Source organism: Coloeus monedula (assembly GCF_965178545.1).
Source record: "Coloeus monedula genome assembly, chromosome: 12".
NCBI lineage: Eukaryota > Metazoa > Chordata > Aves > Passeriformes > Corvidae > Coloeus > Coloeus monedula.
The window spans coordinates 2,919,942-2,946,669 of record NC_138792.1 but is presented as its reverse complement, the minus strand read 5'-3'; the positions used below and the strand labels follow the sequence as shown (position 1 = coordinate 2,946,669).

Here is a 26,728-nt window from a genome sequence, read left to right as displayed (position 1 = left end):
TGCGGTCCCCCCGCGCATGCGCACTGATCCGCGCGCCCCTGCATTCTGCGCACGCGCAAGGATCCGCGCACGCGCAGCTGCCAAAACGCGCTTCAGTCTAGAATTTGAAGGAAAATTGAAGAAAAAGGACCGTTTAATAAAAGTTTAATAAAACCAGGAGACAGCAGCACAAAGGGCGGTACGACCTTAATGAAGTTTTGGTTTGGCCTTTTTATTTATTTATTTTTAATTCAGTCAGAGCTAAAACAGAACAGTGCCATTTGAAACAAGAAGGTTCACACACTGCCTTAACCCAAAATTACTCAAGGCCTAAATGAAACAATCCCAAAGCTTTTGGTTATTATTTTTGTGCAACAAACCTGCATTTTCCAAACCACGAGAGCTAAAACTGTAGGTTTTGTCACCCAGTGACAGAACAGGGGCAACAGGCACAAACCAAAATAAGGGGAATTTCATCCTAACGCAAGAATCCCCTTTTTTACAGGGAGGGTGAGTGACCCCTGGAAAAGCCTGCCCAGAGGGTGTGGAGATGTTACAAACCTCAGTCCTGGGGGAGCAGCTCTGGCTCCGCTGCTGGGACAGGTTTTTATTATGTGACCTCCAGCAGCCTCTTCCAGGCTCCATTTTTTGCTCCCCCCTTCCATAACACAGGGAAATTCCCACATGAGATTATTCCACAATTTCCCAACTTTCACCAGCCCCACTTGCCCCCAGCCCTGCAGTTCCATACAGGCTCAGTGTTTGCTCAGGGCTGTGTTTAGCAGAGCTGGAACTACACCTAACACCCAATCCTTGGCCTTTTGCTGAGACAGCAACAAATACTTAAAGGAGATGAAAGAACATGATTTAAAAGAGTCTGTAGATGCTACATTTTTATTACATAGCTTCTAATTGCCATCAGAATGATGGAGGCACAGTCTTAGAAGAATAGGAAACGTGAGACAACATGTTTTGAGATGCAAAGAACTGTAACAGCCCTACATTACCATTCCCTTCTCCATTCATCACTAAAACTGAAGAACAAAAATTCTCCAGTTTAAAACATTTTGTTGGAAGTTCTAAGCAAAAAAAAAAGCGCATAGTTTTTAATAAATAAAAGTGTTTTCTTGCTTCCATTGTGTTCTGTCAACTTCATATTTTTTTGTATAAAATTTCAAGTGTTTTAAACTCTTTTAAAAGTTTAAGTAAGTTTGGTAAGATTCAAAGAGCAACTTGTGAAGCCTGGAGCATATGTACTTTTTTATTAAATAGAGCACAGGTTTATAAATAGCTAGATACAGAAAACAATAAAATAGACAAAGGAGTAATACAATATTGTTTGTAACTGAGTGCTTCCAAGTGATGGTTTGGATTCAGAAATTTAAAGTGTCTCCAACAGGAGCAACCTATTTACACATTAAAACTTTCACACTTGGGAAAACATTGAGCTCCCACACATGATTCCACTTGCACTGTACATTCAAACTGAAGGGGATTTTGGTTCTTCAACATAAAGCACCTTTTACAGTATTTTAATCACAAGTTAAACATCCTAGAAGTCACTACCTCACCCTTGGGAGTGTTGGACAGAGAACCTGCTTTCAAAAATCTGAGTTTATCACAACCACCTTGCCCCCACCCCCCTTTGGGCTCAGTTATTTCCTCTCCCCAGAGCCTGATCCTCTGTCTGTCCCTACAAGCTGCTCTCACATCCCTCCCAGATAGCAGCTGCTGTTCCTCATTCCCTGATAATCATCTCTGCACCACTTTAAGTGTCCTGGTTTGGAAAAAGAGCCTTATTTTGCTGTACTTGGATCAAACACGGAGTTTCACAGAAAATGATAAAGCCTAGAAAAACATCTGTGTTGGGAAAAAGTTGGAGGTAAAGCTGTAAACATTCAACCCACACAGCACTTGGACAACAAAAGGCTGAAGGCAATGTGCTCTACAAATATATTTGGAAATAGTTTAAGAAGCTCTTTATGCTGCTTTATCTACCAACCAGGAACTCAACCCTGAATTACCTCCCTGTTTCCTGCAGTAGGAGGGTGATGTGTCATTTCCATGCCATCCACTCCCCAAGCAGCACTGAAACTCCCATCTGAAGGAGTGACAGACCACCCACAGCACAGACAGAAATATGTAAACACCTCCCTTTCACCTGCACAACTGTGCCAAGAATACCAAGAAGGAGGGTGGATAAACAACTGAAGTCTCTGCATGATTGTGAAGCACTAAAACACATCCTAACAAAACCAAACAGCTTTGGGTAACGATCTGCTTTGTAAGAACAGCTCTGCTGCTGCAAACTCAGACAACTGACCCAAACTGAGAACAAAACCCCACGGGATGGCTGTGCAATGATGTATCTCAGCATGTAACAACACTACATATTACATACAGCTGGAATCTAATTTATAAAAATACTCTGTATTCATGTAGAGATATTAAGAACTCAAATCCTGCTACAGAAGTATTTTGTTTCTTAAACCAGCAGCAGCAGCAGCATTTGAAGCTGCTCTCCTGACTGCAATACAGGTATCCTGATTTCCTAACAACATATCCCCCAGTACAGCTCTTCTGCTCTCACACAACGGGATTCTTCTGGTGGTTCTCAGATGAAATGCAAGAGCTGTTTACTCAGGACTTTTTACATACACAATCTATGCCCTGACATCAGGCTTTGAGTTAAAAAGCAGAACATTAGAGAGAATTTCTTTATCTACACCAAACTGAGCATTTCTCTTCCACAAGTACAATCAGTACACATTGACATCATGGACTGCACTTCATAATGAAACTGAACATTACTGCACCCAGCAACTGGTGCTGATGGCTGCCTCAGCAGTGCATGGGGAGAGCAAGGATCAGTGAGTAACAAACAGGTAACCAGCTACTGGCTGATGGGCATCTCTCACTGAGGATATTTTTGATATTCATGATTTCATGATCAAAAGCTGCATTTTGATATTGCAGTTCAGTAACAAATGACAGCTGTCTGAATTCACAGTGCCTGGATCTGCACAGACCAAACAAAGGGGGTTTGCATCAACCAATGCAGTGATGCTGGGCCATTCCTAGAATACAGACACCTTTACAAGCAAAGACTGAACTGTAGAGATTTTAAAGGCAGTCTGTGTGACAAACTCCCCTGGTTCATTGCAGGAGTGCCAGTAGATTCTGGTGGTGAGCACTAACTGCACTGCTCCTTCCTAAAGCTGAACATTTTGGCTAATACACCTCACACTGGTATTGCATTCAGGTGTTGCAGGAGTTTTTGGCTTAGGAGAGGTTGGGAATGAGCAAACCTCCCAACCTGGACAACCTTCAGGCAGACAGCCTCAAGGCAGGAGTGTCCTGGGGCAGGATGTGCAGAGCTCAGTGTGGATTCAGCCCCAAACCTCCCTGTTTTCCACCACACAGGAATCCAGATCCCATGGAGATGATTTGAAGTCTGGAGTGCAAAAAGCTGGAACCAGATGTTGACAAGAAAAGGCATATGAGAGGACCCATTTCTGGCAGAAGGCAGGCTGTGGAAGCGAGAGGGTTCTCAAGTAAGGCACATCTCTCTGCAAACAAAACCTTCAGGATTTTGCAGATGCAAATTCACAATTTTTTAACACAGCACTGAACTCCACTGTGCATAAAATAGCCTGGTATAAGGCTGGGAAATGAGTTTCTGGTTCCTTAGCTTCCTTAATTGTATTTCGACAATTTGCCAAAATAAATGCTATACTGCAAGCTCCATGGAATGGGAACACAGCCCCATTTGTGAGCATCAACAGCCCCGCACCAGATATTTTTGGTAAGTCTAGATTAAAAACCACCAAAGATCCTGGAAAGTCACTGCAAAAACTACCTCCACACTGAAGAAGAAATGCATCTAAAAGACCTCCACAAGGATCAAAACATGCACAGACCTCACCACAGCTGTTTTGGTTGTGTTTTTTGCTTCGGGGTTTTTTTGTTTTGCCTTAGTGGGGGTGGGAGGAACGAGTCTTTCATAAGGCTGTGTCATCATCTTCTCCAAAATCCCCCACCAAAAGTGAATGTTTGTCTGGCTCACTGAGGACTATGCTGTTCACTGAACGCTTGTCTGAGAACAGGGAGTTGATGGAGGCTCTGCTGTAGGTGATGATTCGATCCATCAGGCTCAGCTTAGGGGAGCCAGTCCCGCTCTCGTCGATCCCCACGCGGACACTGATCTCTGAGGGGCTCTTGTGCCTCAGCTGACCACGAGCACGGAACTCCAGCTTCTCAGAACTTGGTTTCTGGTACCTAAGGAAGGAAAAACAAAAATATATCAATACCTCTGAGGCTGGAGTGAAGTACACGGAAATATGGATAGAAACTGATTATGCACAAGTCAGCAGCATTTGTAATTTGACAACAAGAGTTCTCACAAACACACAAAGGCCACTAAGGAATTTCCCATTCTGAACACTTCTAATTTGTACATCTCTTCACATTAGAAATTATATTTTTAAACACTACTGTCTGCTTAACACAGACTTGCCAGAACTGTTCTTCAAAAGCCTTCAAAATCTCTCACAGTCCCGCATTTATTTTCTGCCACTCAAAGTAAAAGACCCAAGCTTCAAACCCAAAGTACAAACCACAAGACTCTTCCTACTCACATCTTTAAGAGCAAAGAAGAAAGCACAACAGAGACTGAGGAGGCAGCCATGGCTGCAGATCCCATCCAGGGCTGCAGAACCAAACCAATGGGCAGGAAGACACCTGGAAAATTACACCAGCAGCAAGTTCAGAGCAGGAACACTACATTAATCATCTATTGATAGATACAATTTCATGTGGACTGTCTAGTTTTAGTTGTTTTTTAATTTGTTAGTAAATGGGATTTTAGTTTAAATGACCCATATTTAATCCATAGGGATTTGGGGGTTATCTTAACAAGAACCTCAGGTGAATACACACCTGGATGTGCTGCACTTGCACAGTCTGAAACTCAGAGGTGGCATGTCCTGCCCACCCTACAATAAAACTGTTCACAGGACCAGGCTCTTTCAAGAAACTTTTTATCCTGAAGTTGTTTTGATGTGCTGAGCACATCCATAGCAGCCATAGTGTGGGATGAGGACAGCTCACAAATATTCCACTGCAGCATCCCCAGGCAGAGAACTCTGCCCTTAGTGCCAGCCAGAAATAAAGACAATGGGAACTCTCCCACACAACAGTAAATCACTGCAATCTTCTACTCACTGAGCCCAATCCAATTAGTGCAGGCAACACTCACACACCTGCAGCTATGGGAACTCCAATGAGATTATAAATTAGAGCGAAGACAAAATTGATCCGGATCCTCTTCACAGTTTTCCTGGATAAATCTATGCTTGCTACCACATCCATCAGGTCATCCTGCAGTGAAAATGTTTATTGGAGCAGTCAGATAGACAGAAAGCACACGTGTAGTGCCAGCATAGTCCTGTTCTACAGCTCACTACAGTGCACTGGATGTAACAGGCTAATCACAGTAAGCCCTCTGGAGGCTGCTCTGGTCAGTGCCAATCCATCACAATCCAAGTAACATCCACAGCACCTCACAGGAGGGCTCCAAACACTGACCACAGTCTGCCAGGGTGTTGCTGATGTGCAGCAAGAAGTGCCTGTAACGCTGGAGGTGCCGTGGTGCGTTACCCAAATGTAATTTATGTTTGCCAAAGGACAGGTCACTTCCTCCTCCTTTGTCCACTCTCAAACTTTAATTATCCCAACATGTCCAGTACCCAGAAAACTCAGAAGTTTCCTTCATGAGATAATCACTGATCTAAACACAGGGAGGACAACCTCTGCTCCAGTTCTCCTGGATTATGGAGACTGTGCACCCCTGCATCACCCCAACACTCTGGGCCTTCTGACCCCTCCTACCAGCTCCCTTTAACTCCAGTTTCTTACCCTGATGAGAACCACATCAGCTGCCTCGATGGCCACATCCGTACCCGTGCCAATGGCAATGCCCACGTTGGCCATGGCCAGGGCTGGGGAGTCGTTGATCCCATCTCCCACCATGGCCACTCGCTTCCCTTCGTCCTGGAGCTGCTTCACTTTGGCCACTTTGTGCGAGGGGAGAACCTCTGCAAACACTTTGGTGATGCCAACCTAGACAGAGAGAGAGGACACAACTGTGCTGCAGCTTTTCCAGCAGCTGTCAAAGCTCCTGCCTGGAATGATGTGGCCAGGAAGAGTGAAACCCATATTATCATTCATGAGCTAAAGAGCAAACCCAGCTGATGATATGAAAACAGCTCTGAATTCACAGCTGATGTTATTTCTATCCAAAAAACTTCTTGCATGCCCTCTTTACTCTGAATTTTTTTATATTACCATCTTTCACAACAGACCAGCCACCAGCAATATCAACATGCCACACCACCCTTCCTGCTGAAACCAGCCCCAGGCACAGGACACCAGCCCACCTGAGCAGCGATGGACCGGGCTGTCTTGCTGTTGTCACCGGTCATGAGGACAACTTCTAACCCCATGCTCTTCAAAGTGTACACTGCCAGCTCAGCCTCTGGCTTCACAGTATCTGCAATAGCTATCAAGCCACAGAGCACTCCTGAAAACAGAAAGAAAATGTTTGTAATAAAGATCTTTATTGATTTAGAAAAACGAACTTCTCCCACTAAGTCCAGTTCCAGAACCAGTTCATACTGACAGTAGAAAGTGGGATGAGAACAGGTATCAGGGCAGCAAGGTTTAAAGCTATACAGAGCATGGACTGTACAACCACAATGAAAAAAATATTCCTTTTTTTCCTCCTTTCTCCCCTTTTGCTTTCTTTGAAGTCTTTGCATTTTATTATTATGCCCAACTCTCCTGTCAGCTAAGTTGGGTAGGAAGAGCCTTTCCCATAAGAAAGTGCTGTAAAACTGATTAACGATCTCTTTTCAGCCCATTACCCTGCTTCAGGTGCAGCTGCTGTGACATCACTATTTATTAATTTCAATTTATGTGATGTTTTATGTGGTACTTAGTGGCAACCAAACTGAGTACAGCAGCCCTGAACTCACCATCCACAGCTGCCAGAACAGCCGTGCGGCCTCTCCGCTCGTGTTCCATCATGGCTTTGTCCACCTCATTTCTCACCAGGAGGCCATTCCTGGTCATCCATTCCCGATTCCCGATGAGAACTGAGTATTTCTGAGAGGTCACAGTAGCTGAAGGAAGAAAGCACAATGCTACCATCATGTGGATAACCAGGGAGCTTCCCTGCAGCTCATCCCAGCCAGGCTCTCCCAGTATGCACTGGAACAGCACTGCAGGAAATCCAAACAGAAATAAAGAATTTCTCCATATTTTCTGCCCAACCAATCTCTTCATGTGTCCTTAACACGGGAGACACCAATATTTCTTCAGTCCTGGGGAGTCACCCCATGTCAGAGGACCAAAAACCCCAGGTCAAAGGACCAACTCCCCTTCTGAGTGCTTTTGATTTCTATGAACAGCCCAATGGAGTTGAAAAACCTAAAAATGAGCTGTTCTTGAGTGAAAACTAATTAGTTATGCAAATACCCATAATTTTGGCTAGCAAATGGTAACTTGGGATGAAGCAAAGTAAAGCCAGAGAGAGCAGACAGACAACTCCTGTCTGATTTTCCAGTCCCATATTCAACATGCAACTTGAAATTGTATTTCATTTAAATGTTCTGAGTGATGTGTGAGCATGAAATAAACTAATGAGCAACTGTTTAATGTGTGCCTTGATGTCAGCCCGGTTCTCCAAGGCAGAAATAAGTGACCTCACTCTTAAGGATCTTAAAGACACAAAATCAAAAAACCCCCATTTTATTCTCGAACCCAGAATTAACTTACTTGGCAGCTCAGCATCAATGATCAAAGCAGGGTGCACTGATTCGTCTGCATTCTCCTCAATTTTCACAAGTGTCACATTTTTAACATTGTTTTCTTCAACCATTCTGGTTTTCCTGTAGAGTAAAGCTTCAATATTGGAGACTTTGCAACTAATGCCACAGCCTGGAACTACCTGAAAATCTGTACATGTCCCAAGGGTTTCTGAGTTCAGCTCCTAGAAAAAAAAAGGATGGAAACTGATGAAATTTTTAAATATATAATAGCACAACACAATTATAAAGCCCACAAAAGAAAGTGCAGTTGAACAAAGAGGAGGAGGGAAATAATCATCAAAATCTAAGTCTGAATGGTGCATCTAATACGGTGTGATTTATGTGGCTCCACGATTTTCAGCTTACCCAATTAAACAGCTATTACTTAATAAGCATGAACAGCCTTGTGGTATTTATGAAGTCCTGTAAGAGAGGTTCTTTCCATGAGTGGGAGCAGGCAGTGTTGTGGGAGCCCCTCACCTTTTTGCAGTACTTTGTGATTGCTGCTCCCAGGGGGTGCTCGCTGCTGCTCTCGGCTGTGCCCACAATCGCCAGCATTTTGTGACGAGGGAGGTGGTTCCCCTCCGCCAGGAACTTCACCTGCATCACCTCAGGAGTGCCGTGGGTGATGGTCCCTGTTTTGTCAAACACAACCACCTTGACCTGCAGGAAAGCAGGAAGATTTGATTCCATGAACCCATCGTGGAGGTGCAGATTCCTCGGAAAAGCACCTCCTTTAACCAAACTTGAACACGGAGCGACGACGTTAACGCGGAATATCCCGAGCTGGATGGGACCCACCAGGACATCCCATCACCTGCTCCAACAACAGCTGGCAAAACACCATCACCCCCAGGCTGGACAGCCCTTGTGGGCACACCCCAGTGCCCACCTTGTGTGCCATCTCCAGGGGCTCCCCGCCCTTGATGAGGATGCCATTCTGGGCCCCCACGCCCGTGCCCACCATGACGGCCGTGGGGGTGGCCAGGCCCAGGGAGCAGGGACAGGCGATGCACAGCACCGTGATGGAGGCCTGGAAGGCGAAGCGGATGATCACCTCTGCTGCTGAAATGCTCTTGTTGTAGCCCTGGGTACAGGGGGGAGTTGGTCAGGGAAGAAAAGTGAACAGTAGGAACAACTCGTTCAACTCCACATTGCCCTGGAGGTTGGAAACATCTGCTAATATAGCTACTGAAGTAAAGCACAGGCAAATTGTGCAAAACCTAAGATGAATGATTAAATTAATGACTATTTAACCCAATTCTGTTCTATACTGCATCTACCCTCCATTGTTTTATTTATAGGACATTTTCCTAAACAAGACACCACGTGCTACAATTCTTTAATGATGCACCGTAATAAGAGATAGCCATCTTCATATCTGCTTTTTTTCCTCCTTACTGTATATATCTTTGATAGACTTTCTTGGAAACTAAGAAATTCTAATCAGAAATAGTTTTGAAACAAGAAACCTGTGATCTAAGCAACCCTTAAATCCAAGTTGGGATCCTGACCCTCCTCTGGAATTTGTAACGAAGATGAATTCCACTGATTCCCAAGATGAATTTACACAGAGGTGTGCTAACATAGCCAGATGCAGAACTGGAGCTTTTGACAGGAGGGACTATTTTTTTTCCCCCCTCACAGAGGAGGGATGGATGGTGGGAAATTTTTGATGTTTAATATTTACTTCTTTTAATTAACTTTTTTTAAAAATCCTAACTTACAGAGTTAATGTGGATTCTCTTTAACTGCAGGAGTGATAGAGTATAAAAAAATACATAATGTAAAAAATGTACTAACAAGAGCAGCAATAGTCAGCGACTGCCTGCAGGGATAATCCAGAAAGGGAACCACTGCAGTCTAATAGAATTGTAAGGCTGTTTATTAAATATTTCAGAAGGTGCTTAAGGAGATTTACTTACCAGAAAGTATTTTTCCACTATTTCAAAATCCACAAACCCAATTATAATCCAGGCAAGAAGGGTAACCACAGACACAGCCACAATAAAAGGAACGAAGTAGCCACTAAGTTTGTCTGCAAACTGCTGGATGGGAGCCTGGGAAGGAGAAACATCACTCAGCACCATCATGTTTGTGTCTGAAGGCACAGAAGAGAAGAATCACAGCTGCTGCTTGCAGCACACTTGGCTTGCCACTTTATAATTACAGATTTACTTAATAACAGGATGAGACTTGGCTCAGTAGACAGGATCAAAGCCCTTATTCAGCAAGATATTTCATTATGCAGCTGCAATTCAAATCCAAGCAGTTTCAGCCACCCCTCCAGTGATTTGGTGTGCTGGTGCCTGCATGAGACAGCAAACCTTGAGTGCTAAATTTGATGATACTCTACCTTTGAGGTCTGGGCCTCCTCCACAAGTTTAACAATCTGGGAAAGAGTGGTATCAGCTCCCACGTGGGTGGCAGAGATCAGAAGGGACCCGTTCTGATTGATGGAGCCTGCAATAACTGTATTGCCAGGCTTTTTAGTCACAGGCATGGCCTCACCTGAGGGAAAGGCAACAACAGACACAACACTGCTGAAAAATGCACCTTTGGGACAGCTGCCAACTCCTGACAAGAGGGAGAACATCAGCTTTGACTTCCTGTCTGCGGATTTGGTTAAAGGAAAACATTTTTACACTTGGAAAAAGCAAATGCTGACCTGTGATGAGAGATTCATCCACCATGGAGTGTCCTTCAATAACACGGCCATCCACTGGGAATTTGCCCCCTGGGACCACTTTGACAATGTCACCTCGCTGAACCAGTTCCACATCGACTTGCTCCTCACTGGAACAGGGCAAATGTTTTATAAGAGATTGGAACTGGAGTGACCCAGGCAAAGGAGCTTGCACTACACACAAAGCACAACCCCACTGGCTGGCATTAGTGCATACCAAATTGACCACAAGAAAGTTATAGTGCTCTTTGAAATGCCCTATTTTACCAGAATTTTATTTACTTTCCAGTTAAGAAAATCCACTAATTGTCTTATCACAGAAAAAAAACCAAAACAAAAACAAAAACCAGCAATAAAACACTGAACCAATAAAACAAAGCAGAGCAGTGTTAATTCTGCATTTTAATACTTTTATCTGCCAGCAAATTTGAAGTTATTTGCTTCATAATTCTATAGAATAGTAAAATTTGTCTGTGAATTAAGCATGTTAACAACAAAAAAGGAACAACAGAAAAAGCAAATGACAAAGCAAGATACCTTAAAAGAACGTTATCAGGGCCCAAGGTAACAATAGTAGCTTCAGTAGCTTGTAATGAAATTAGTCTTGCCAGTGCTTCTGAGGTTTTACCCTAGAATAATAATTTTCATATTTTTCTGACTATACTATTGAAAAAAAAAGCTGGGTAAATGACAACTGTGTGTGTTGCAATTTACCCTTTTTAGACAACACTTTCTGCAAACAGTCTGATATTAAGTCAAACTTTTATTAGTTCGGTTACTAAAGATGATTTTACAACACAGAAGGTTAAAAGAACCCAGCAAAGCTTTTGCACGGGGTGTTTTTACAAGGTTCACAACATTCTGAAATGATTCTCAGTGCCTTGGGGTTCTCTTTTCCTCACCTTTGCCACGTGCTCCAGCCACCGGCCCAGCGAGATGAACACGAACAGCATCGGGGGGGTGTCGAAGAAGGTGACAGGGTTCACCTTGGCTCTCTCAGCCATTGCCACCAGGAGGATGACAAAGGAGTAGAGGAAGGCAATGGATGTTGCCAGCACCACGAGCACGTCCATGTTGGCAGTGTTGTGCCTCAGTGCTCTGGAGGCCTGGATGTAGAAGTGCCACCCTCCGAACACCTGCAATGGCATTTCGCACATCTCTAACACACAGCAGCAGCTTTTCCATTTTAGTTGTGTTATTTGCCTCTCTCCTTGAGCAAAATCCCAGCTCTAGCTGAGGCTGTGGTCTTCTCACAGTACTCCCAGTATTTCCAGTGCCCTCTCCCAGTGGGATTCAGCTGCCTCAGGTGCACAACATCTCTCCAGTGCCTGCCCTGCCCCACCCCTGACAGTCCCCAGAACCAACTATTTTGACAACACAACCATTTTGCATCAGCATAATTACATTCGCTTTTCAAACTTAATGTCTTCATCACCTTCCATTTTGAGCATTTAAGCCCAACAAAGCAGGAGTTGCCATAACCCCACTCACCTGTACAGGGACACAGAGTAAAAACGACAGGAAATTCATGACAGACAATCCTGGTAGCAGCTGGTATTCCAGGACCATGGAGGAGTGGAGGGCCTCCATCTCCTCACTGCTCATGTTGTGATGTGCGTGAGCATCCGAGAGCTGGCTGTCCATTACCATCATGTAAATCATCAGCCCCATGACAGGGATACAGAAAACCAGGCTCACAACAAAAGACCTTTTCCACCTCAGATTTAAAAAGAGGAAAAAAAAAAAAAAGAAAAAAAAACTTGTATTGCAGCCAAGTGCTGGAGGATATTTTAAGCAGTAAGTCTGCACAGTCACACAAAATATCCTAAATTGATGCCTGAGTAACAAAGAAGAATCAAAGATGTTTACAAAATCTTAGCATGCTCAGGAATACTTACTGCCTGATTTCCTGTTTGTGATCCAGGTGACTGGCAGATCTATCCTTTTTGACTAAGGAAGTAGCAAAACCTAAATCCTAAGAAAAAAAGCCCAGTAATAAAAATGAGAAGAGTCAGTTCTAAAATACACTTTGTGCTCAGTTATTGCCAAATTACTGGTGGTGCCAGTCTTACCTTTGATTAACTTTATTAACATTTCTGATATGAAATGTAACTGTTGTTTACTTACTGTTGTCTGTTACTAACGTTTAGTAACCTTACAAAGAGAGAAAAGCAGTCTGATGTAGAAATTAACCTTTTGGGAATAAAATGCTATTCTAAAGTGTGACTTTCCAAAATGGTTGTTCCTAAAGCACAGAAACAGAGAAACTGAAGAAGGCTGAGAAACTTATTTCACCTCTCACCGGCTACAGTGCTTTATTTTTAAATAGATGTGCTTTTATTTTTCTACAAACCTATAGCTGGTATCTCCAAGTCTACCATGACCTGGGTTTCACTTTATTTCTGTTTAAAAACTTAGGCAAAGTTGTAACAGAGCATTTTTGAGCCAGAACACACATATTAGCTGCAGAAACCTGCACTAAGAAGAAGAAAGCAGATGGAAGAAAAGAGACCTATTTTTTGCTTTAAGAGCTCTTCCTTCTATTTCTGGGATGTGCAACTCTTCCAAGGACACTGGATATTTTAGGACACTTGGTGCCTACATGAAACTCACCTTTATCACTTGTATGACATCTCGAGGACCAATGGCCTCAGGGTCATACTTGATGTGGGCTTTGTTGGTTGCAAGAGCTACCGAGCAGTACAGAACACCATTGGTCTTCATGAGGGTGGATTCTATCTTGTGCACACAGGAGGCACAGGTCATCCCCCTCACCTGTAAAATAAAAGGTTCCTTCCTGTTAGCAAAGCACAGGTTACCTGGCAAATGCATCCTAAGAAGTAGGAAGAGTGCTTGTGACTATGGTGCATTATTTATTGCTTTAATCTGGGTGTGAAGCAGTGAGATGGATCTTTCTAGTTAAAGATGGGAGTGCTGTAGAATCATAAAATGGTTTGGGCTGGAAGGGACCTTAAAGACCATCCAGTTCCAACCCCCTGCCATGGGCATGGATGCCTCCCACAAAACCATGCTGCTCAAGGGCCCCTCCAATCCTTCTAGAGGAAGCACAGCTTAAAGACCAGGTTATTAAGCCCTGCTAAAACTCTGTTAGCTGTTCAGTCTCTGAGCTGGGGGACACTGAGCTATACTCAGCTTCAAAAAGAAAAAAAAAAAGTAAATTCTGGCAACAGGAAGAGCAAACAGAAAAATACAGGAGCATTTCTCTGCATTTTCAGTGCAGTAGTAGTGAGCCAGCACAGTTTGCAGGACAAGATAAAATCTGTGATACGTACCTCATGTACCCTTATACTTCATTTTTTATAAATTAAGTTCTGTGACACGATTAAACTCCAGGAAGTGGACACTAACACAAGCACATCCAACAGATAAAAGCAATAAAAGCTGAGGGTGGCTGGGTTTAATGATCAGCTTACAACAAGTTCCAGAACCCCATCTCCTTCCCCGCAGTTTTCCATCACGGTGGCTCCAAAGCCCAGCTCCCGAATGAGCTCTGCAATAGCTGCAGGGTGAATGACAGCAGGGTTGTACCTCACTTCTGCCTTCCCTGCCATGAGGGCAACAAGGATCGAGTGTATTCCTAGGAAACAAAATGTGAGTGTCAGATGAGGCTTAAGAAACAGCCTGCATTTATTGTAACGTGAGGGCACAACACAGTTTATTGAAATTGGGAAAGCTTCTGTGTTGTACAGAAAGGAAAATATCCTCATGTTTGGAAGCTACACCAACACCAGCACCTCAGTGCAGGTGTGACAGATGAAAGCATTACTCCATATGAGCAGCATGCCTTTAACAGTCTAATTACAAATTAATTAGACAAATAATTATATTAAATAGACAAATCTAATTCTGCCTATGCTATATTAAAAATTATCTATTTTTACTTAAAAGAAGTTCTTCTAAAATACAGTGTTGCATATTTCTCTGATCTGCATTTACTATTTCTAGGAGCCTCTTTTCAAGAGAGGACCTGTATGAGAAAGGGCAGATCTAACAGTGCAATCCTAATGGGCACAGAGAGGATTTAGATTCATCCATTTTCTAGGATGAAAAAAATTAAAATCCAGGCTAACTCAAAACCCATCCATCTTCATTAAATTAAATTATTAATTAAATTAATTAAATAAATTATTAATTACATTAAATTATTAATTAAACACAGTCTGCATTTATGACTCTGTTACATCACAGTCATGCAGCTGTTTGTTCCTGCAAATATAATCACAGATACCACTGCCCTGACTCACAGAGCTAAAATTACCCTGTGTCCCTCTAATCCACTCACACAGTCCCTCTGTCACAGCTCCCTAAAGCACACATCTCCTTCTGCCTTTCAGCTGCACACCTGGGCACCTCCCTGCAGTAGGAAAGAGCTGTTTTGCCTTCAAAAGGATTCCATGTTTCATCCCTATATTCCTTGGAGCACTCAGCTGCTGCTTTTGCAACAGCAGTGTCTGGGCAGCACATCCATAAAGCAGCAAGGATATCCCTGTTCCCACCCTATGGACCAGAGGTGAGCAGAAACACCTGTCCTGACAACCCAGCCCTTAAGAACACTGCAAAATCCAGACGGATTCTCCAAAACAAATGCTTGGAAATGTAACAGACAACACTGACACACATCTCACCATCCTCCCTTCTCAGATTCCTCTCGATGTTGGCTACACACGAGGCACACGTCATTCCTGTGACCTGGACATAGCACTTGGAGATGGTCTTGCTCTCCTGCCTGCCAAGGTGGGCTGGTGGCACTTTGGAGGGTGGCTCAGGCTTGTGAGAGTCCAACTGTGCTTCGAGGGAGAGCTGAGGTTTGGCCACAGGGAGCTCTGCCTTTGCTGGAAAGGAGATTGCAGTTTGAGACATTGTGAACAGCCACTGCAGGGAGGGAAGAGCTGTTGTGACAGACACACTGCTGTTTGTTTAGACTGAAAATGGTGGTTGTACACACCTTGTAAAGCTGATCCATCCACCTCTCTGTCAGTTAAGAGTCAGCACAAAGTTGGCCACTGATTAACTTACTTGTTTGTTACTATTTTTCCTTTTGCCTTTCCTCATTGTCTTTGTTCTCTTGCACATCCTTTGTTCTCTCCTGTAGCTGTAAGCAAAACCTCTGTGTTGCAACCTTAGTTTCACCCCCAGTTTTATTGACTTTACCTGGAGCACAAAGCTGAACTTGTAAGCAAATGCATGTTTCATAAGCAAAGTCAGTGTTTATAACCTTAGAGAAAGGCTCTGGAACTACAGGCCACTGCTCCTTACAGCAATTCAGGGGATGCTCTGTTTGTGCAAGAACAGGGTGAAAAGGATTAAGTGTGAGCACCCAACCACTTCTGCAGTTATTGACATAAAATAGCATTTATATGACATATTTATATTGTGACCCCTCAGGTATTTGAGCCAATCTGATGTATGAAAGGATGTGCACGTTATCTTTAATGATCTCACCTGCAGTGAAGACATAAAGCTTCTCTTGGCAAGTATGTCAAACTGTATGTCAGCTGCTAAATTTCATCTTGGGTGGTACCAAATCCTGAACAAAACTGCACAACCCTTGTAAATTTAAAAGTTTCACATGTCATTACCTGGCAAAGAGGCGTCAAATCCCATTTCCTCTATTGAGGACCGCAAGTCCTCCGGGCTTGTTTGCAGTGGGTCGTATTCTATAGTCCCATTTCCATTTGGGAGAGAGACATGAACAGATTTCACTCCTGCCTTTTGAGACAGGACTCCCTCGATGGACTGCACACAGGAGCTGCAAGTCATCCCCTCAATATTGACCACAACAATTTGTGTGAGAGGCTGGCTGGGATCCTTGGATGCAGGGTGAGATTCCAGTGGAGACACCAGCGTGGGGAAAAGTGCCACGTTCTCATGCTCCCCAGGAAGGCTGACTCTGAACCTCTCTGGAGACACATTCTCCACGGCTTTCCTCAGCTTTTCTATGCTAATTAAGCTTGGGTTGTAGTTTATAGCAGCAGATTTGCTCTCTAATGAAACCACTACACTCGTCACTGCCGGGAGCGCCGATATGGTGCTCTGGATGTTGAGGACACAGGAACTGCAGTGCATCCCCTCAACTCTGAACACAACTGTCTTTGTGCCAGTCCCACTGGAGTTTTCTCTCTCTGGTGCCTCAGAGCTTCTGGGCTGAGCATTCCTCAGCCTCTCCAGGTCAATCCCACTGAGCTTCAGGGGTCTAGGCTGCTTTTTGAAGGCTGCTGTGAAACCCGCCGCTTCAATTTGCTGTTTTATTTCTTCTGCTGTAATTAGAGCAGGCTGGTAGACAGCAACAGCTTCCTGATTGTCCAGGGACACTGGAAATGAATCAATAAAATAAGTGTGTGTCACTGCCCTAAGCATAATAAGCATATCACAGGACCTCGTCAAAGCTTTCCAGCAACACTTTAAATGGTCAGAAATGTAACTGCAACAGAAAGGAGATTTCATTGGTTTGGTAAAGATCAAACAACTCAGTTCTTAACCAGTTTTTGTCTAGTACTACAACAATTTTCAACTCCTCCTCAAATTTTTGCTCTTTCCCTGAGATTTTCACAAATGGCATCACTACTTCTTATGGAATTTATCCTTGTTTTGGGATGTGTGGCAATATACTTATCCCAAAGTTAATGATATCAGTAAGTTGGTCTTGCCTTTCAGATACAATTATATATATGCCAATACAAATTTTTAATTGGACAGAAAAGATGAACTACTATTAATTGCAATTTTAAAAAGACATCTGTTATTAGAGATTTCTGTAACTGGTAATAAAATTATGGAACACAATTACTCCAGGCTCCCTACCAAACGCAAAACAACCTCTGAACACTGTCACACATGTAACAGCCACATCTTTCCCACAATGGGGGCTCCCTTCTTCACTTCTAGTCCATATTAAAAGCATAATTAAATACCCAGTCCCTCAAAGAGTCACTGTCACACTCAGCTATCTCAGCTAAAAACTCACTAAGGTTGTACCTCTAATCTGCTGGATTCCTTGCAATTTGCCAGCTTCAATTTACATGACAACACACTAAGGTTTTACCTCTAATCCTCTGAATTCCCTGCAGTTTGCCAAGCTTCCCCTCGATGGTGCTGGTGCAGGAGTGACAGGTCATCCCATCGACCTTCAGGCGCAGCACAGCGCTGCTCGCCTGGGACCAGCTGGAATCTTCCCAAGTTCCAGGCGTTACCTCTGGCACAGAGATGGTCAAATCTACTCCTGGGACCATCTGGGTAATCTGGCTGCCACTGGTGATGGAAGGGATGAAAGTCACCACTGCAGTTCTTTGATCAGAGGACACTTTCACATCCATGATCCCTTTGTTCCTCAGCAGCGTGGCACAAATCTGCCTGGGTGTTAGAGCTGGCTGGGCAGGGAGGGTGAGGAAAATTGTGTCAGGCAGAACAGGCTGGGGGTTTGAATCAGGCAGGGTAGCATCAAATCCCATGTCACAGATGGCTTCCTGCAGAGTCACTGGAGTTTGCAGCTTGGAGTCGTAGATGACAACGGCGTTCTTGTCCTCCAGAGAGACCTCGAGGGGACAAACAAAGCAATTTAGCAAACGGCAACACACAAAGTTGAGAACTGACACTGCAGCAGACTAGAAGCTGCTTTTACTTGCAAATATTAGCAATACTTGTCCAGCATAACTTTATCTTCCACTACTCACCTCAAAGAGCAAAGCCACCACCACCGAGTAATTCCTGCTCTCCTGTGCAACAACAGGGCCGGACAGAACAGATCCCAGCCCGACTCCCAGCTCCAGAATCCTTTACAAGTCTGTCTGGCCACTTCTACTTGCAACATCCAGACAGCACCAACGCATTTAATGAAACTTCCAGAGCCAAATTCACTTGAATTGGGATGACTAACCCAATTCAATCCCTGGAGCAAAACAGCCCACAGAAGAAATCCAAATCAGTTAGCAGTAATTCTAATGCAGTTAGGAGTAACTTCCCTCAGGCTATAAGGATGGAAGAAAACACTCTTTGAAACAACCCACAGCTTTAAGCAGCAGTGAAAGGAGCCCGGCATCTCCAGGCAATGGAGGCACAGGCTGGTAACTTGCTGTGAGCAAAAACCTGCATCAAACTTCACCAAAACTCACTTCAGAAACCTGATCTGTGACTAACATTAAAGAATCTGTTTTTCCTCTCTCTGTACATTTTGGTGATCCAGAGACATCGTTATTTGGTAATAACCTTTCCCATCTGATGGTACACATATCCTCAATTTAATTTTCTCCCAACAGATGATATATCAAACACAGTAACTGCAATTTCCAAAAGGAAAAAGCAATGCCTGCCAGAGGTCCAACACATTATCAATTCAATTCTATCTTTCCTCTGGGCAAAGGTACAAGCTAAAGACCACAGACATGATTAAATTGTATCAGTTAAATCATTTTAAGAACCACCTTTCCTCATTTCTGCCCCAATTATGGGCCTTAGCAGAATTAGCAACATGGACATTTACTGGTTTCATTGCAGAATAACCTAAAAGCAGCTGTTTGTCTGTATTAGTCATCCAACGTTCATGTCCCTTGTTGTCCTAATCCATAATCATTAAACTAAACCCTGTTTTACTATTCCCAGAGAATTTTCTGAAACGACTGATCTGGGTAGACTGAAGCACTGTTGCTGTAAAAACGATAATTACTAAATTGACCTCTTAAAAGTTTCTACTCAGACTGAGTTTTTTGCAATGTATTTTTTGAAATAGCATTCAGCTGTGGGATATTTACCTAAAAACCCAAATACAAAAGTCTTAGTACTGTCCTTTTAAAGCCCTGCTTCATTCCTTACATAAAGGACACTGGGGATGCACACTGTCTTGAATCAATTTAAAGTATAAATCTCCCTGTCCTATCTAAAGTCACCTATGTATTCACAGAAATTACCTGAGAAAACACAAGGCTGACAAAATGACATTTTGCTAGAAGAAGGAGAAACTATACCTTGGGGGTATAGTTTTACAGGCTGCTTTTAGCCTTTATCTGGGTTCATGCTTGCAGACACCCAGTGATTTATCTGGCCATGCACAGGGGGCTGTTCACAGCTCCAGGGCACTGCTGTCAGAGCACAGACTCACATTAAAGCTCCTTTATAGCTGAAGGAAGATGAAAAATTATCTGTCTCGTAAGTTTTGCTGCTTTTCACCAAAATTTGTGTGTGTGTGTGTGTGTGTGTGTGTGTGTACACAAACACCTGTTTCAGGCCAAAAGGAACTGCTCTGAACTGTGCAGCACCTGCTCTGCAGGGAAACTGCACCACAATGGGTCTTGCAAAACCAGCTACAGACGACGCCCACACACCCCCCAAATTAAAATTGTGCCCAGTTCTGGGAATGGAAGTGTTCACCTAAGATATCCCCACTAAAATGGGAGTTAACTGTTGATAAAACCAGGAAGATATAACTTTCTTTGGAGTAAAATCAACAACTACAGAATGTTACAGGATGCTTTCAGAACACAGACACTAAATAAATAAACTCCTCAATTTTCTGTTGTTAGAACTGCTCTTTCTACCACAAGCTGGGTCACAAAATTCATAGGAGTCTCTCAGCTTTTAAATTGCTTCCATTATTAAAACTACTGTAAGATGATGTACTCTGCAAGGATAATCAGCTCACCCTGGAATGTTCTACAGTCCAAAATTTTGCCCATGACAGAAAAAACACCAACAATGTTGGTATCTCCTTTGAGCTAAGAAAAAAGTTAAAACCAAGTCAGGCAAAGAAAGCCTGAATAAGGACAAACCCTGTTCTTGCCTTTTTTTTCCCCCCATTACTTCACAATACTGAATTAATTGTAGAGCAGAAAATTAATTAAGAGCACCAGATAATGACTTAGCTCCCACAGCAATGAAGCAAGCACCTGTTTTTCTCTTATTTACCAGAAATACACCAATGGACCTCCAACACCAGCCTCCCAAGAAACATACACAATAAACTCTTCCCACATGATTTTCCTCCCTTGGAGCACAATTTATCACCGTTTCTCCTACCAAGATTTGCTAGAAACAGTGCTAGTGTCACTTACTTTTATGTTATGGATTCCATTCATCTTCCCAAGGTGCTGCTCGATGCTCTGGACACAGGAGTTGCAGGTCATCCCCTCCACGCCGATGGTCACAGATTTTGCCTCCATTGTGAATTTCTACTCAAGTCTTCTCATTGCTGGTGGCTAAAAACAATCAGGACATTAGTTCCTAAAGAATTTCACGGAGATTGAAATGAAAACAGGGATGTAGTGGAAGATGACCCCACGGCAGGGGTTGGAATGAGAGGAGCTTCCAGGTCCCTTCCAAACCAAACCATTTTGGGATTCTAGGATTTACCACGGAACTCTGGTAGATGTCAAAATCTGACAGACCTAAGCAGAATGGAGAACTTTACATATTTCTTCCCCTGAATTTTCAAAAAGGGAAAGCACTCAGGCATCTATGACTGGATTTGGGTTACAATTGAGATCATTTAATCACATGCAGCAAGCTGTGATTCACTGGTGTGAAATATTAAATTATAGGGAGAAGCAAGAGAGAGAGAGGGGGACAGCAGCTCTGTCAGCTGTTTCAGCTCATGCTGAAACAAGAGGATGGCACAGCTGATAACTGTGTTTTTCCACATTTCTCTCTCATATATTGCCCTCTGTTTGCAAAAACAAGTGAAACTGAAATTAGCTCAGGAAGCAAATCAAGCTTTTTCCCACACCTCACTCGGAAAGTCTAATTTCTGCTCCTCTGAAGAGAATCATTATTATTTTTGCTCATAAAAACAAGCCCAGAAAACAAAAATTACTGAACCTAAATGAAATTAATTTGTAGAAATAACAGCCAATGCAAAGAACTTCTTTTGCCCAATGCATAAACTGTAAGTGACTAAGGTGAAAAGAGGGCAAAAGAAGCAAATCTCCAGATTTTTTTCTTAATATTTTGAAAAAAAGTAATGCAAGTTTTCATTGACAGAGAGGTTAGTGACCAGGAAAATGATCACAGTTAATGTTTGGCAGCAGTGAAAGCAGCAGTAAAATTTGATGACTAATTGACAAGCTGAAGTGAAGCAGAAGCTTAACTTGTTTTCTTACCCTGAGGACTTATCTTGGAAAACTCAATTACATGATTTCAGTAAAATAAATTTTTCTTGCTCCTTGGTGACATTCCCAGACTTTTCCCTGTTACAGAAGGCCTGAAGGGTTCTGGTTTCACTTTGAGATGTGTTACAAATCACGTAAGAATACAAGGAAGTTTCATCATAGAAACAGGTTTACCGCCCTGATGCACAAAACTAAATGCTGAACTTATTCAACAAGAAGTGAAAGAAATGTAAGACTGGGAATAGTGACTTTTCCAGTAGATTAAATATATCTTATCCATGCTAAGAACAGAAATAAGACAACTCTGCCTGAGGAGTTATTACAGATCTCCCTTCTCACCTGCTGTTACCAGAGTTATTAGCAACACACAATATTTGTGTGTGAATATCCACACATTACAGAAATGTAGAACTCTCACCTGACACAAGAATTACCAACCAGCAGGAAAGTATATTTTAAGCAAATTTCATACAGCAGCTCCTTTCTCAGGCTGATCTGCACACTCAGAGGGACAAAATACTTTAAAAACCACTAAGCTATGCAAGAAAACACTTGCTTTCCTGTCATCCTATGGAAATGTAATCCTCTGTGCTTCCCCCAGTTCTTCCCGAAGGAATGCTCAGCCCACACCCAGCAAACAAGGACAGCATTGTAACTCCACAGTCAGGGACACACCAATATTCCCACAAGCCTGAAGCACAGATAAAGTTGCAAAAAGCACTTGACTTACAGGGAACTTGAGAGCACAACCAGGCAGATGGGACTAAAATGAGACATCACAGACAGGATCAACCTGCCCTCTGGTAAGGTTTGGAGAGACATGAATTAAAAAGCATTTCAGGTACATGACCAATTCGAACTGTCCTGACACTGTACTTTGAAAACAAAAATAAAGGAAGGGGACACTTTGGCTGTGAGCTGCTATTTAAAATGATCAAAGGTTGGCAAGATGCTGCCTTGGAGGAGAGCTGGGGTACAGCTGGAAGCCAGGGAAAAGCTGCTGAGCTCCTGGCTGCCTTGCCTGTGCTTTGGTGTAGTAGACTCGAGCTACAGGACAATAATATCAATTTTTACAGAAACCAGGATACAATATTAAAGGTTCTCTGTCAAACTAACAGCAGCCATACTCTCAGCACAGTGAATTAACATTGATTACAGTAACCATAAGCACTGCTACCAAATGCCCAGCAATGCATTAAAACCCCAACTGTTTAAATATGTAAAAACAACATTAAACTTTTCTTCACATCTATTATTATGACAGTTTGTATGACCAAAGTGTTTCCTCCATTTTCTCAGTCCGTTTCCTTGCCCTTCTGCTGTTCATTCATAAACACAGCAGAGAAAACCCTTTCCTGGAAGAGGCTGTAATTCAAACAAAAAGCATAAAGGCATAAGAAAAAAAAAATTAGAATTATTTTTCCTTTTTAACCCCTCAAGGCCCTGAAGTACTAGGACTGAAAGCAGAACTTCCATCAATAGAATTTATCTGTTGGATCAAACTGGCTCTTCTTTTTTGTTCTCTGACCTTCAATTAAGAATGTCCCTGATCTCCATGACATGAGCATCACTCACAGCTCCCTGCTGGTGGGGAAGACAACCAACAGGCATTTTTATTTGCTTTCTTGCAGGTTGCTAACAGTTTTTATCTTAATTTTAAAAACAGGTTGTTCTCCAAGAAATGAGAAATGTCCAAATCTAATGAGCAATACTGGTCTCTTTAATCAGTCACATGGTATTATTAACACTGAATTGTTAATGAGTTGTTTCTCAGTCTGTTTTCTGTACAGCCTTGCTGAAATTTCCAAAAGCCAAACTGTCTGGATTTCCAGTGCTCCTGAAGCTTCAAAGAGATCTTGTTCTCAGAAGGAAATATGAGGTTACACACAGTGACTCTAAGTAGACACATCCTTTTTTTCCTCCCCAAGCAAAATTGCCTGGAGAACCAGTTAAATCTAAAGGCAACACATGCTTACATCTGAGACTGTATTCTACCTTGTCATATTCATTTCAGTTCTGATGCTCTGCCTCCCTTACAAGTGCTTCAAGATAGAAAGAATTTGGCTGAAACTTGAACAAAATATTTGTCATATTTCCTCTTCCTGACAACTTTAAATTAAGGAAGACCATGACTTCCTTAAGCAGACTCAAAATACCTGTTACACCAATGAATCAGGACTAGATGCACACAAAAGGCACACAAATATTAACAATTTAATCCTAGTTCTCATTTGGGTTAATATTTTCCCAAGTTTGCATGAAAATAGATGTAGAAGTCAGTACCTGTGGCAGTCCACATATTCCAAAGCAATGGCTTGTGCAAGTTAGCATGGACATATCCTTTTAATCATAACATTTTTTCTTATAGAGAAAAGACCTGAAGCTGAGGTCCTGAAAAGACCTGAGATGGTAAGTTATGGATTACACAGGTTTTAGAGAAAAAATTATGCTTTTATTCTTAACCAGTGCATTGCTCTATCTATGAAACACCTTTGCCATCAATTAGTAAAGAATTTCAGCATTTGACAATACAAAGAAATGGCAGTTCCCTTTACAAGTTACCAGTTCTGTATTTAGTTCCATTTTCTTGAAGGAAGTCAGTTAGTGCTTCTGTGAAGTGAATGAAGCAACAGAAAGAGGTGATTTCTACTTCCAACAGAAATTTCTCCCTATGGAAAGGAAAATTCAGTAGTGATCAACCACAGGGTGACTGAGACACTCATTCATCTCTCTAAAGATTTTTTTGATGAGCTCACCCAGGCATCACAGAGCAACAACGCTCTGTGCCCCACAGACACTTTGTGCCTGTTTTGGGATTAGTGGGGATACAACTAGGAAAGACAGGTGCTTCTGGTTACCTGTACAGCTCCAGTTTGCACCAGTTTATCTATAATTACCTTGAATTTATAACTGCTGAAATTAAAAGAGGTCACAGTTTGGCAAATACCACACAAATGGCAGCAACAGAATCTCACAGGTTTAATTACAGCCTTTGGATTTTATTAAATTTCTAAATGGCCAAGTGCTACTTAGCTCACTTTATTTATGGCAGCAGGAAGCTAAATTACTTATTACATTAAATGGGAAAAAGGTGCCTGTCCCTCAGTGTCTGCAGGCACCTATGGAAAAGAGCAAAGGGCAGGAAAGGAAAAAGCTGCATCATCTCACCCTTGGGCTTAAAAACTGCAACAGGAGATGGGTCCAATAGGGAAGAAGGAGGTTTTATAGGGTTCATGGGCAAACAGATCCATTTGAAAGTGTGACTAGATAGGAGATATGCATGATAGGCCCATGGATAGATGAGGCTTAATCACTGAGAGAGAAACTTCACATCTGCAATAAATGTCACAGCTACATGACGCTCTAAGTAGGTTGTAATTCATGTTGCTCAAGACTTTAACAAGCCTTGCTTGGTCAGCAGAGGACAGAAACTGCTCTGAGGGAATTTATTTCTATACAAACTGCATGGGGAAAAAAAAAAAAAGTACTCATTGAAAGCATTCTGCTTCACTTCTAACAAGTTTTACAGAACTTGAGACAAATTCTTAGCAAATCCTTTAACTCGTTCTTGGCTTTCCACAACCTCTTCAAGTCAGATTTTTGCAGAATATGAATGTTCCCTTGGAAGAACCATAGGAAATATTATGAGTAGGATATAATTTATAACCCCTTGTTATGTGAGCATACCAAGGTCAACTGGGGTGCCTCAGTCTTAAGCTTAGTCTCGAAGTACTCAGCAGAAAAATGTGGAATGCATTATACAGTAAAAATAAGAAGAGTAAGACAGCAAACTACATATAATGTTAGTTTTTGCTTCCCTGCTTTGCCACCTGGGGAGGAAAAAAGCTTCAGGTCTTTTCTCTACTAAGAAAACACATTATAATTACTAATTGCTAATCAAACTGTGTTTGTGCTCACACAGGGCATTGTAATACACAGAAAGTCCCGCACCACCAAATCTTCACCTATTTATATCCACCCAATTCAACAAGCATTTAAGTTCAGAAACACAATCTTTGCTGACTGGAGGAAAGATTTTAAGCAACTTTATACTACTTATGTGCAATTTCCAGAACATGAACACAGGGAGGCAACAGTTAAGCTGTTTTGCTCTTGCTCATTTTTGTGAGATTTCATCCCAAAGCATCATAAACAACTCCTCGACCTTTTCCAGAATATCCACACTATGCTTTTAATTGGAAAAAGGCGCTTGTGCACAGAGTGCTGCCATCATAAGGTGGCATAAGAATAAACACTAAGTAAGGTGTTTCAGAGGGACAAGGTGAGCAGCTCAGAACTGGAACAGAAGCTCAGTGACTCATGCGTGTAGAGACTTTCTCTGGCCATTGACAAGAGCACAAGAGGGGACTTTTCCAAGTGAGTGCAGACTCACTGCGTGCCAAGCCCCTAAACGCGGGTGCTCCCTGATAAACACAGCCCGCCGGGGCCGCAGCAGCCCCCGCAGCGGAGCCGGGCCCCTGCCCCGCCGAACCCCCAGGGGCTGCCAGGGCGCTGGGAAGCGGCTGAGCAGGAAACGCCGTTCTGGCTCCGGGGCTCCGCCGGGACACGGAGATGCCGCCGGGACGCTCGGTGGGTGAACCGCCGGGGCACCCCCGGCTCCCCCGGGATGAGGCACCCTCACACATCAGACGGAGAGGCTGGGCAGACCCCGGCCGAGCCGCGCTTGCTTTGGGGCCCGGGCCCCCCCCTCCCATCGGGGACACGTAGTCCAGCACCGCCGCAGCCGCCCACAAACCCCCCTCCCCGCCAGGAACACAGTGACAACGGGCCGGGGGCAGCGCCGGAGGACAGGGAAAAGCGGGAGCTCCCAAAGCGAGTCCGCACGCACCTAAAGCCGCGGGAGCGCCCACGGAGGGAAGCGGGAGCCCCCCGAGGGTCCGCGCTGCCGGAGACAGCCCCGGAGCGGCTCTGCACTGACGGAGGAAAACAACCAAGGCGGGGCCGCGGAGAAAATCCGCAGTGACGGAGGGAAGGGAGCCCCGCGCAGGGTCCGCACTCACCGGGACCGCGGGCTCCGATGGCCGCTCCCGGCCCGGGACCGCCGGGCTCTTCCCCCCGCC

General features: G+C 43.3%; 1 protein-coding gene across 2 annotated transcripts; it reads right to left on the bottom strand.

Moving 5' to 3' along the window:
• Window positions 1-1,212: 1,212 nt before the first annotated feature.
• Window positions 1,213-26,728, bottom strand: ATP7A (ATPase copper transporting alpha). Of its 2 annotated transcripts, none has more exons than XM_082289723.1 (23): window positions 26,669-26,728; window positions 20,595-20,738; window positions 17,597-18,086; window positions 16,134-16,865; window positions 15,180-15,386; window positions 13,968-14,131; window positions 13,147-13,308; window positions 12,432-12,508; window positions 12,025-12,250; window positions 11,436-11,669; window positions 11,071-11,162; window positions 10,516-10,643; window positions 10,204-10,358; window positions 9,773-9,907; window positions 8,740-8,934; window positions 8,328-8,510; window positions 7,816-8,029; window positions 7,014-7,160; window positions 6,417-6,559; window positions 5,896-6,099; window positions 5,241-5,358; window positions 4,617-4,719; window positions 1,213-4,257 (listed from the first exon to the last, which is right to left on the bottom strand). In XM_082289723.1, the coding sequence occupies exons 2-23, from the start codon at window positions 20,700-20,702 to the stop codon at window positions 3,981-3,983; spliced, it is 4,494 nt and encodes a 1,497-aa protein (XP_082145849.1). In that variant the 5' UTR covers window positions 20,703-20,738; window positions 26,669-26,728; the 3' UTR covers window positions 1,213-3,980. The 2 variants fall into 2 exon arrangements, with proteins under 2 accessions (XP_082145849.1, XP_082145850.1); XM_082289724.1 differs by lacking the exon at window positions 26,669-26,728 and adding an exon at window positions 26,497-26,614.

Coding starts and splice junctions, on each gene's coding strand:
- ATP7A (XM_082289723.1), bottom strand. CDS start 20,702: ATGGAGGCAAAATCTGTGACCATCGGCGTGGAGGGGATGACCTGCAAC. Junction 15,387..16,133: donor ATTTGACGCCTCTTTGCCAG/GTAATGACATGT, acceptor TCTCCTTTCCAG/CAAAGGCAGAGCTCCCTGTG. Junction 11,163..11,435: donor GGCTGGAGCACGTGGCAAAG/GTGAGGAAAAGA, acceptor TTATTATTCTAG/GGTAAAACCTCAGAAGCACT.